Source organism: Rana temporaria, chromosome 3 (genome assembly GCF_905171775.1).
Source record: "Rana temporaria chromosome 3, aRanTem1.1, whole genome shotgun sequence".
Classification (NCBI taxonomy): domain Eukaryota; kingdom Metazoa; phylum Chordata; class Amphibia; order Anura; family Ranidae; genus Rana; species Rana temporaria.
The window spans coordinates 203,779,956-203,792,476 of record NC_053491.1 but is presented as its reverse complement, the minus strand read 5'-3'; the positions used below and the strand labels follow the sequence as shown (position 1 = coordinate 203,792,476).

General features: G+C 39.4%; 1 protein-coding gene across 3 annotated transcripts in view; it reads right to left on the bottom strand.

Moving 5' to 3' along the window:
• Positions 1–12,521, bottom strand: part of POC1B (POC1 centriolar protein B) — a 118,511-nt gene that overhangs the window by 85,035 nt on the left and 20,955 nt on the right. For all 3 annotated transcript variants that reach the window (XM_040344153.1, XM_040344154.1, XM_040344155.1), the window contains exons 4-8: positions 8,442–8,621; positions 5,955–6,062; positions 4,227–4,342; positions 2,139–2,272; positions 526–594 (exon numbers count right to left, since the gene is read on the bottom strand). In XM_040344153.1, the coding sequence (XP_040200087.1) occupies positions 526–594; positions 2,139–2,272; positions 4,227–4,342; positions 5,955–6,062; positions 8,442–8,621 (607 nt within the window). The remainder of the gene's footprint in view (positions 1–525; positions 595–2,138; positions 2,273–4,226; positions 4,343–5,954; positions 6,063–8,441; positions 8,622–12,521) is intronic.

The window sequence follows — 12,521 nt, the reverse complement described above, 5'->3', positions numbered from 1 at the left end:
TGCAGATCGCAGCTCCCAGACCTTGCCCGGTCTCACAGCCATTCATCAATATGAAAACCTTGATGTGCTAGGAAAATAAAAGTGCTTTCTCCGAAGGAACATTAGGAGCAAGTGCTTTATGTGCAAAACACGGCAAGGTTTTCGTATTGATGACTGACTGCTTGTCCCTCTTGAACTGCTAAGAAAAGCTATGATTGAGCAGATTTGTTTTGGACATTCACACAGTTACATTGTCTGCATGTTCTAATTCACTCAGGTTGGACAGACACAGTTGGCATAGCAAATATTAGAGACTCCTTAAAATGATTGATTTACTGTCACTAAAAAGAAACCCACCATAGTGAGTAAGGTCCTGCTAGTTTCTAAACATTAGCAGTCTCTGATTTTACCAGCAGTTAAATACGGAGGTCACAACCTCTGATGATGTATTTCAACAGACTTCTGGTCATAGGAATAAAGATACAGTGCTGAATTTTTCACTTTTGTTTGTGGCGTTTTACTATGGTAGTTTGTATTGTAACACACCTGTGCATCCGTCCCTCCAGAGGCAAACTTTTCTCCGTCTCTAGAGAAAGCCACTGACAAAACAGGGCCCTGCAAGACAAACAACCTAGGATGAGATGTTACAAAAAGCATTCTTCTCTTAGATTTTTCATGTTTAGACCTGTAGTACCACCATTTTTTAGAATAGGAAAGCTATGCTTATTCGTTAAAAAGGGTAATTGGCTTGTGCATGTTGTAGGCATATTTTGGAACACTTTGCATGCTATGAATTGTGTTTCCTGCAGTTGTATGTACGTAAAAAAAGAAGAACCACACCTTCTAAACAGGCTTGCTTATTTGATTAGGTAACTGGAAATCCATAGAAATTACAGAAATGGGTAGCAGAGCAGGGTAGTAATTATTAAAACACCACATGGTGAAATTGTTTTTTTGCATTAAAACCTTCTTTATACTTTTCTAATTTTGACTGGTAATCAGTTGATATATGGTACCATTAAAGTCCAAAACCCAGCCTCCCCCAAATACATATTTCAAATTTTGATGGGACGAAGGTACTGTGTGTAAAAATGTATATTCAGCACCTCTCCATGCCATGTACAATGTTATTAGATAAATATTATATACAGACATTTATCCCTCTTGACTAGTGATGGGCTCAGGCGTGTTTGGGATCATAGTACCAACCCACCTGAGAAATCCCACCAGGAAGTGCATACTGTACACTGCCAAACATAGGCAGTGAGGCATTTCCCGGTCCGCAGCTGCACAGACTGGGAAATGCCTCACTGCCTACAGTTGGCGGAGTGCAGCGTTTGCTTCCTGGCGAGATTTCTTAGGTGGGTTGGGACTATGATCCCGAACACGCCTGAGCCCATCACTTCTTTTAATACAGCTCTGCTCTGAGATGACTTTGATCCTGAATAAGGGATTACATTTCGCAATATGCTTTCCAGAACACCAGCTTATGGATGCATTCTTTGGAGGAGTTTAAAGTGGTTTAAACCCAAACATTATATTACAGCTTTGCAATTCTGAGATGTGATGAGTGCATTTGTTTCTATTTTAGGCTTTCTTTCTTCTATTTTCATCTGCTGATCCAGCCAGCATGTCTATTGTTTTTCAAAAGCACAAGTTCTCTAGCAGAATGCATCAGTGTACATGAATAAGACAAGCCACTTACAAAAGGCAAGGGTTGTTAAAATGATCAACATTTATTTATTCACACCAAACTTGTATCTGAAAAGGTAAAAAAAAAGTTTTCTGTAACTGATTATAAAGTGTGAGCTAGCATTTGGCTTTAATTTGTTTAGTGTGTTTAAATCTGCTAATACATTTAACACTATCCTCCCCTCAAACTGACAATGCCTGCTGTGCCTCCTTTTCTCATTCATGTGTGGCTCAATAATATAGGAGATGTATTACTGGCCACATCACCAGGTGGGGGAAAAAAAGAAAAAGGAAACGGATCCACCACATTCAATGATTGGTAAGCTGCAATATATTTTTGGTTTTGGGTCTACAACCCTTTTAGGTTCTTCATCTGTGAACTGTCATTGCCATGAAGGTATATTTTTTATGTAAAGCTGTACTAAAAAGTAAAAGCTTTCCTTGCTGTAACTATGAGAAACAATTACCTGGTGCCCATGAAGTGTGTACAGAAGTCTTCCTTCCAGAAGATCGAGCACCTTCACAGTGCCATCATTAGATGCAGAAAGTAAGTAGTTACCAGACGGGTGAAATGACAAACTGTTGACACCTGCGCTGTGAACTAGAACATGAACAGAAACAGCTTCATTATATTGATAGTATTTTTCCCCACTGGCAAGATCCTTCCTGAACTCTCCTGAACTCTGAAACGTATCAGTCTGTCTGCACTGCACAATGCAATAGAGCTTAAAGTGGAACTAAAGTCTTTCAATCAACTATTTTTAATCCTCATGCTGTTAGCATTCATAAATAGGTAAGAATGCATATTATTTTTGGTGGTTTTACACTTTTTTTTTTTACTACATTTCTTCAGCTGCCTTTAGGTTTCTGGCCTAGGCCAAAGGGATGTAGTCCCTGCTGTCATCAGCCCAGAAACCAGCTGAAGAAATGTAAACATTTTCTGTGCCAATCAAGCCCAAAGTACTGCATGGTGTCAGAACCAAGGGCGATTTCTGAAAGTACAGCACCCAGCCAAGCCTCTCCAGCCCTTGTAACCATCTGCTGGACATTTGACACTGGTGTGTAGGTAGGCGTCCTTGATATCCACCAACACCAGAGTTCCCTTGATGATGTAATCCCCGACCAGGTTGACCTGAATTTTTTCTTTAGGAACTTATTGAGACTTGTGAGGTCCAGAATAGGCCGACTGGCTCAGTTTGGCTTGGGAACCATAAATAGGATGGAACAAAAAGGTACGAGACCTTTGCTCTCCCAGCACAGTTGCAATGATCCTTTGGGACTAACCTTGATTGCAAAAAGCGTAGAGTGGTGGAACGCAGCAAAACATGGTGTCTAGCTTGTAGCCTCCACACTCGATGCTGTAGATCCAGTCGTCTGGGACTTCCTGGGTTTCAATATATGTGTTTTTTTTTTTTAAAGACCCTTGTTTTTGGCGCCTATTCTTGGGGCCCTCCCTCTCCTCGGTGCTCAGGAAATGTTGCCGTTTTCCATGTGACCACTTTGGATTAGACTCCTTGATGTAGGTAAATATTCTCTAAAATATTCCTTATAAGGCAGGGCGTCTTATTTGGATGGCCACTTTGTAGTGACCACCCCAAACCATATTGTGTGTGCTTTGTAATAACACCTATGTACTATGTCTTTGTTTTTACTTCAAAACACCCCCTCTCCTAAAGAAGCACACCTGCGAAACACGTTAAAATACTGACACTCCTCTACAGCTTTTGACATTATTTCACTTTTTTGCTTTAGAGGTTTGACATGAATACTATAAATTTGGGCAATTGAACTTATGGTTTATATTAGGCATAAAAATACGATTTATATATAAAGCTGTGGTTGAGCCAACACTATAAGGGGTTCTGTTTGTTTAGTTGTGGGTGTTTTCATACCATTGATGTTTTTAATACTGAATTCTATGTTTTTTAATATGATCTATTTGTTTTTCATGTTGGGTCATGTAGAAAAAACTTTGGAGGTTATATTTAATTTCGTTGTGGTTGTCATTTTCTGAGAGAGAGTTTTGAGCCCAAGGCTAACTGCTTATGAAAGGAACTTTTTCTTTTTTTATCCTAAAAAGGTGTCACCAGTTGCTGGCCAGGCTCTGTAATTCTTGGTCTTCTTTGGACTCAGTAGGCTCAGGTATTAGGCCCTTATTTGAGACTTTGTTGTCATTTTTTTTTAACAAAGGACTTTGCACCAATTTGTAACAATTATTGTTGTATTATGCTCTTGGGTTTTACAAGCTATTTCATTTTGTTTGGGTGATCTCTTTGATATAGTTTCTCTTTTATGTAATCAGAATTGTATTGGAATCTGCTCTTTCGGATTCATTACTATGTCTTTTATATGCTTATAAATAAAGATTTTTCAAAAGGCATCACAAGTTTCTGACCTGTTTCCTTTATCTTTTTCTTTAGTGAGAAGAGCATGCTTTTCACCTAGTTGGATTTAACCCCATATAAACCTGCATATTTTTAAAAGTGCGGCAATACCTGAAGTTTCGCTTTAAAACCTGCCTTGTTTGGTAAATATTTATTATGCTGCCATTTTACCTTGATAATGCTGCAGCAATTTGTTCATTCGAATATCCCACACTTTTACTGTACTATCGGCACCAGCAGATGCTACACATGTTCCCGATGGGTTGAAGTTCACATAGTTGGAATGCCTGAAATCAAAGATATTTTGCTCTATAAATAAAGAAAATAAGCAGTAATTTCACAATGATGTAAATAAGTAGTCTACGATTCTGAAAATAGAATGCTATGGTAATCCCTGAAAATGATATAACGCATGAGATTTAACCGCCTCAATACCGGACATTTTACCTCAGTTTTAAGGATTTGAATGCCTTCGCACTTTGAATGACAATTACTCAGTAATGAGTAATGCAACACTGTTCCCAAATAAATGTTTTATATTTTTTGAGCTTTTCTTTGGTGGTATTAAACCACTGTTTTTTTTTTTTTGTTTGCTATATAAGGCGGAAAAAAAAAGTAGTAAGAGGCATGGTGAATTTTTTGTCACAAGGTTTCTTTTTTTACATATTGTCAGCAGAGCAGTACAGTGTCGTCATATGACCAGTATGGTGGTGATTAGGGATACTGACTGGAGACAGTATGTGGTTTTGACAATTTTTTTTACATACTGTAATCAGAGCAGTAGTGTTACCATACTGACACAGTACTACTCTGGGGAAGTGATCAGGATTTGATGATCACTGTTATAAGCAATGATTTTTATGAATGGCATCCATTATGGTGCGAGTGGTCTCAGCTATTATGTGAACTTGGACATAAGTCAGTGAAGGCGCAAGAGCAGGAGGCCTCCCTGAATACCAAAAAAAAAAAAAAAAACTAGCTTGATATGCTTGCATTAAATGTGTTTTTTTGTTTTGTGTTTTTTTTTTTTTTTTTTAATACATCAGGCCATCAAATTAGCATGAAATCTTGCCATTTACAATCACACTAATCTGAAAATAGAAAGCCTGCTATGGGTTATGATTTTACACTCAGTAATTGTCATTTGCTCTGCTTTACTAAATAAGGCAGAACATGGTTTCTGGTGGTAGGCATGTAACAGATATGACTATCACGACACTCACACAACATCAAACTCTAAGGCCCCGTACACACCATAGAATCTATCCGCAGATAAATCCCATCGAATGGGTTTCAGCGGATAGATTCTATGGTGTGTACACTCCGGCGGATATTTATCCGCGGATATTTCCGAATTCCAGCAGATAAATATTTGTCGACATGCACAGAATATCTATCCGCTGGAATCGGATCCCACGGATGGATCCGCTCGTCTGTACAGACTCACCGGATCCATCCGTCCAAAGGGATTCCCCGCACGCGTCGTAATGATTTGACGCATGCGTGGAATTCCTTATATGACAGCGTCGCGCCCGTCGCCGCGTCATAATCGCGGCGACGGCGCGACACGTCATCGCCAGAGGATTTCAGCGCGGATTTCAATGCGATGGTGTGTACACTCCATCGCATGAAAATCCGCCGAAATCCTCGAGAGGATTTATCCGCGGAAACGGTCCGCTGGACCGTATTCGCGGATAAATTCTCTCGTGTGTATGGGGCCTTAGGCACAGAAAATGCATTGCCATTTTTTGCAACTTTTGTCCAACATTAATGAATATTCAAGCATGGTTAATAACCTAACAAAAGTATGAAACATGTAAGGAAAGTAAAATTATTAATGTTATATTTTGACTACAACTCAATGGTCAAATGTTCAGTCAAGTAGATGAGCTTTGTTACCCTTTGTAATCCATGAAAGTGTTAATGCAAACTCTGTTTGTTGTGTCCCAGATTCTTACAGTCTTGTCATCACTGCATGAGGTGATTAGTCTTCCATCTGGGGAAAATCTGTAAATGCAGAAAGATGCAGTGAGAACATCAGAAAAAAGAAAAAAATGTTATATTGTTTTTAGCACCTGATAAAAATGGAACCAGTGAGACAATACAGACACAGAAGATCGGGTAGGCAGGGCTAAAACCAAGCATCATATAAGATCAAAAGAAATCGGTCAAAAATGGGTGACAGCATAGCACATAGCCCCCGAAAGAGGGAAGCTATACAAGACAACAATACAAAGGACAATTCCTACTAAACAACACAGTTAAAAAAATGTGTTATTGGTAATACTACTACATAATACAATAATTGTTATCTTATGCATACAGTACAGGACACAGGAGATGATTCCTGAGCCATGGGTTATATGCCATTACCTTCAAGTGATTGGATACAGAGAAAAGCTTTGCACCTTGGTAAGTGCAACAAGTAAGTTAACCACAGGAGGTTATACAGGTCCAGAGCCATTGTCCATCCCTATGGCACCCAGACTCTGAAGACCCCTTGGGGGGTATGCCTACAGCAACAGGAGAAACCTGGACCCTGTATGGGACCAACGACAAGGACAAGGTAAAACTGGGTTTCTCTGCACCATACTCACCGGTTCCTGGCCACACATCTTGTTGCAATATAATCTGGATATGTACTAACTGCTTAACCTACAAGACATACTGCAGTGCTAAGCACGCACATGGTTTTGGAGGGCACTAGTTATGGGGTAATCTACACTTTGAGTGATTTTATCCCATTATTCTCCATACTCAGCTTTATACATAAATTAGGGTATTTACCAAGTCTGGAACAGCTGTAAACATGGAAAAAGTGGAAATGGATGGACAGCCGCACTCCAAAGGAACTTGAAGAAGTAGTCTTTATTAATAAAAACTGGACATGTAAATCCAAAAATACAGTCACATGAGGGGACAGCCGACGCATTTCGCACACTGTTAGTGCTTAGTCATGGCTGATTAACAGCTGATAAACCGATCTGGAACAGCTGTGCAACCAATAAGCTTCAAGCTTTCACAGCTTGAATTGAACAAGCTGAGTTTAGAAGCCGATTTGCTATTATGCACAGCTGCTCCCGATTCTGTTTGCTCCAGTTTTATTGAATTACCTCCAATGTTATTATAACCTTTACCAAGCTTAAAAAATTGGTAGTTTTTTCTACCACCTCACTACTGAAGTACAACCCTGGCTAGTGACAAATTGCTCGTCAGACATCTGACTGTGCATTTCAGGTCGCTACTTCTGCCGATCACGCAAGCGGATCACTTACTGTCTTACCTGTTGCTCAATATACCTCAGAGACACAGCCACAGAAACTAGGTTAGCGCCTAGGTTATTGCAAGTTCTTCATACTAAACATGCTTAACCCCCTCAGTCCATATTCATTCCGTGAGTACCCCACAAAAGGGAAAATCCTCAATTAGCAATGGTGGATAACAGGCGCTCAGAAGCAAAACCACATGGGTTAAACAGTAGAGATTCATCTACAGGAGGGTGCCTTGGAGATCTTTTTCCTTTAACCACATAGCGACCGCCGCACGCAAGTAAGGATATCTGGGTCTCATCTCCATATCATATTTACATTTTCTTCAGCACAACATTTTGCCGAACTTCCAGCATCTCTAACTCCCTGATATTCACCAGTTAGGCACCTTTGAGTGTGGGGACTCCCTTTCTTGGGGGCATGCAGATGTCTCCCCTCATTCTCTGTAATATATCATTTGAGGTAGTTCTCATCACGTGTGATGAAATGGAACTTCATCCTAGATAATGTTCCTAATAAGACTCTGAAGTTTTGATCTCTATTGCCTAAACCAGGGGTCCCCAAACTTTCTAAGAGAGGGGCAAGTTTACTGTCCTTTGGGGAGAGGGGGGCTGGACTGTGGCCAGTGGGAGTAGAAAATGCTCCGGTATCAGTGCCCCATTATTGGATTGAGTGGGAGGCATAGTGATCCATTTATGGTGTCAGAAGGGGGAATGGTACCCTATTATTGGTGTTAGTTGGTGCAATAGAGCCCAAGTGCAAGATAAAGGCAAGTAAAGGGCCAAATCCGGCCCCTGAGCCGCAGCTTGGACTCAAGTGTGTCAGGAAAACAATACTTATCTTTGTAACTCTTTGTATATGTGCATTTAAAACCAATTTTCAGAATTGTATAAACCCAGAGAATGGACTGAACAGGTCCCGAAAACTTGCATCTTTAGCAAACTAAGTTAGTCAATAAATGTTATCATCTAAACTCCAAAATTCTGCATTAATCAATGGAAAACAAAATACTTTAATACTCTTTTTTTCTATGTTAACATGTATTTTCTAAGGTGAAAAAGTTTTCATCATAGCCAATGCAATAACACAAAAACATGTAAATATTGTAAATACGTACTTGGCACATCTCACCCAGTTTGTATGCTGGCTAAGTGAAAAAAGGAAACGTTGGTGATACACATTCCACGCTTTGATCGACTTGTCATCGGATGCAGTGATAATAGTTTGACCATCATTTGAGAAGTCAACACATCGCACACAAGATGTATGGGCCTTAAATATGGTTGATTCACCTTTGCTGAATACAAGAAAAGCAAATCAATTTAGATGTTCAAATATGGATAAACCAACAAAATGAAAAATTCTCCTGTAACAGAATGAAATATACTCCACTTATATATGAGGGTATGCAAGTCACAGTTGAGTTCAGATGTTTTTAAAATTTAATTTTACAGAAAAGCATTCTATGGCAATTTTTTTCTAAAGGGACATCTATAAAAATGTAAGTAAAGCTAGATGTAACTTTTGGAAGGATTCCCAGAACACTTTCAAGCACCTTGTGTTCTAAAACTAGCTTCCCATAGGTACTGTGTAAAACAAGCCATTACAATTAGTGGGCAGAAAGTATGAACTTTGAAGTGCACTGTGTATATTGTTCTACTGACACCCAAAAGTAGACACATCCGAATAATTCAATTGGCACTGGAACAATGACTGTAAAAGCTAAAACATTACCAGCATGAATCTGTAAAACAAGACATAAGAGGGCTTGTAAAGACAAGACCAGTAAATATCTTTTATCAGAAGGAAGTGATAAGAAAATGCCTCTTTTTTCATTAGTACCTATGTTCTGCTAGTTGTGCCCTATACACTTCCTGGTTCTACTACCATCCAGAACCCCTTGCCGGACTCATGCAAGGCCGTAGGATGCTTGAAATGGACTTGAACTACTTGAAGTGCTCATCTTTCTAGATGAGGGTTGGGATAACAGGCAAAAAGGTGAGGGGCAAGCAAATAAACAATTTTATGAATTTTATAAATGTGATTTTAATAGAAACTTGTTACGAAAAAATAAGGAGGCTTCCACGTCTGATTCCTAATAGTTGCGAGTTTATCGCCAATTTAAAAGATACTCTGTAGCCAGGTCATTCATTTCATTTCAACAAAAATCTTCCCATAAGAATATCCTGTATGCACAGTGATGCTAAAGTATTGCTTATTTTTTCTTTAAATATAAAAAACATGTTATACTTACCTCCTATGTGTAGTAGTTTTGCACAGAGCAGCCTGGATTTTCCCATTCTCGGGTCCCTCCTCAGGCTCCTGGCTCATCCCTCCTGCCTAGTGCCCACACAGCAAGCAGCTTGCTCTGTGTGTCCATTCAGACACGGAGGCGTGGTTCAGCCCCGCCCCCCTCTCTCCCGATTGGCTAAATAACTTTGATTAACAGCTGTGGGAGCCAATGATCCCGCTGCTGTGTCTCAGCCAGTCAGGAGGTAAAGTCCCAGACGGCCGAGGCACACATGCACATCGCTGGAGGAAGATTGGGCTCATGTAAGTATTAGGGGGGCTGAGTAGCCCAGTAGCTACATGAAAGGATATGTAGGGAGCTGAGGAAAAGGGAAGAGGAGTTTGCCAAGCACAAGAGTAAAAAGACACTTCCTTTTCACCATTAAATCTTAAAGTTTATTGAGGGACACCTTCAACTATAGGCCAGACCAGGATAGACCAGCATGCCTCAGTTTGTAGCAAAGCAGTTCTGCAGTAGGACCTATGTCCCTCAATGAATTCCAAGAAAAGGATGCTTAACATCTAGAAAAATCCTACAGGAGAATAAAATGGTTGCAGTTCCTAATTTTAGTAACATGATGTAAGATGCCGGGGGGCAGGGGGGGTGAGGTGAGAGAGATAGAACAGAGAACATATGCCTCTAACACGTGTCATGCGATGTGTCAAAACCTCTCCCTTTTCCAGGCGTAGTTGGTTCCAAAATATTCAGACATAGGTTTAATTCATTATACGATGTTTATTCTTCCAAAGATATGACAGCAAGACAGTTTAATGCTTACGTTGTTACAGACATCATGGCAGGGTGGCAATTCAGAAACAGGAATTAGATGTTACATCTTCTCTGCTGGATAGAGCCCCTTATGATCTTTCTGCTGGGAGAGGGTGCCATCCCCACCCCCATCTCTCCTGCAGAGTCCGAAGACCCTGAGGCTTCCTTTGGGCCGGATGACCCTGGAGATCCTAACTCACTACACTACCCATGTGTTCTTATATACTGATTTAAAAGCCAAACTTAGGATAATTCATAGCTCCAAGGATGGTGGCAAGCTTCTGTCACAAATGCATACACCCATTTGTGTATATTTAAGTAACATCTCCACCCACATTCTTGACGTAGGACTTTCAAGAATAGATGTGGCCTAACCTACACCAGTTGTTCTGTCCTGCTAACCTTGTTTGCCCTCAAAGCTACCATGTCTTAAGCATTGATTCAGATACATTTATTACATAAAAATATTAATGAATTTAAAATCTAACACATGATATTAGTACAGCAGTTTCGAACTTTCAGTAAAAATACATTAAAGTTCATTTTATTGTGCACAAATGCAATTTTTCATACAATTTTTGGTAAACTATAAAAGAGGAGGTTGTGCTGAGTAAATAGATATCCAACATGTGAAGCCCTAAAATTGTGCATGCCAATAAAACTGCAACAAACTTCAGTACCTACATTTTCTATTGATGTGGGCTTTAAAATTACTTACAGGTCATTACTTTAGAGTTAACTGTGAATAGTGGCCCTAAAAGTATTTCTCTAACTCCGATGTGCACTGGAATATGGAACCGGTATAACACAATTAATGTTTTTTGTGCGTTTGATGTTTTATGTATGTACACATTTTTTATTTATTTTTTAAAGTGTTTGAATGCACCTTTTTTTCTTTACCGGGTTTTTCACTTACCTGTATTGCTTATACATAGAGGACAAATAGTTCCCAAAGTGATGGAATGTTTATAGTGACAGGTTTCCTTTAGTGAGATATCAGGGGTTTATTAGACCCCTGGTGTTTTCTCTGACTCTTTCATCGGCTTTCCGCTGCTGTCAAAGTCAGTGAGCCAATGAGGAGAGAAAAGGGCGGGGCCAGGCCACGGTTCCGTGTCCGAATGGACTCACAGGGCTGTGACTCGGCTCAGGGGCCCCCATAGCAAGCTGCTTGCTGGGGGGCAGGAGGGGAAGGGCCAGGAGCACTGGTCACAAAGGATTTCATTGGCATAAAAAAGTAAAAAATTCTCCAAAAATAAAAAACAAAAATCACAAATCTTTACCTAAATAAAAAAATAAATAAAAAAGAAGGACAGTATATTGAAAGAAAATGGTCCATATGGGTTCCCCATTATCACATAGGATAACAAAATACGTAACCATGACTATAGTGAATGAAGACTTCAAAATACAATTTAATATAAAAATCTGGCAGCTTTCAACCCAAATTTTATGAATCAAGGCTCACACAGAAGGAAACGGTACAGCATGCATCCTTATTCATGCTGCAGCCCTATGCAGCATGAATAAGGATGAGACCGAGTTCTGTGTGATAGTAGCAGTCCAGAGATCTGCTGAAACAGGGCAAAATATTATAACAGTAAAGCACTAGCACATTGAAAAACGCCCACATTCTTTATTTTTAGGCCTCACTGCATTACCTTTTTGAAAAATATAAAAAGGTTCACTTGGTCTTTTATTATGCTTTGGCTTTTGAGGAGTGTTGTGGTTCTTTATTAGTTGCTGTGATGATTAGTAGTAATTTTCTAATTAATTAAAAAAAATATATATTATTTTTCTTAAGTTTCCCTACATTTATTTATGGAGGTTTACCTTGCCTTTTATACTTAGGCGTGTTACTCATGTGCTGCTTATATATTTTATGTTTTATCCATATTCCTTCACTTTTTATTTTCCAATATTGGATTTCACAACCTCCTTTTTTCAATGTACTGGTCGGTGGATATTTGTTATGTTCAATGCATGTTGAATAAAAACTGGAAATGTACAGTTGCAACAAATGCTAGAGCTCTCAATGAAGCCAATGAGAGGATGACTTATCTACTGCCCCGGGTCCTGACAAAACCAATCCTTTTAACTGTACAAATACAAGAATTTTTGTTTTTTTTTGCAGCCCCACAT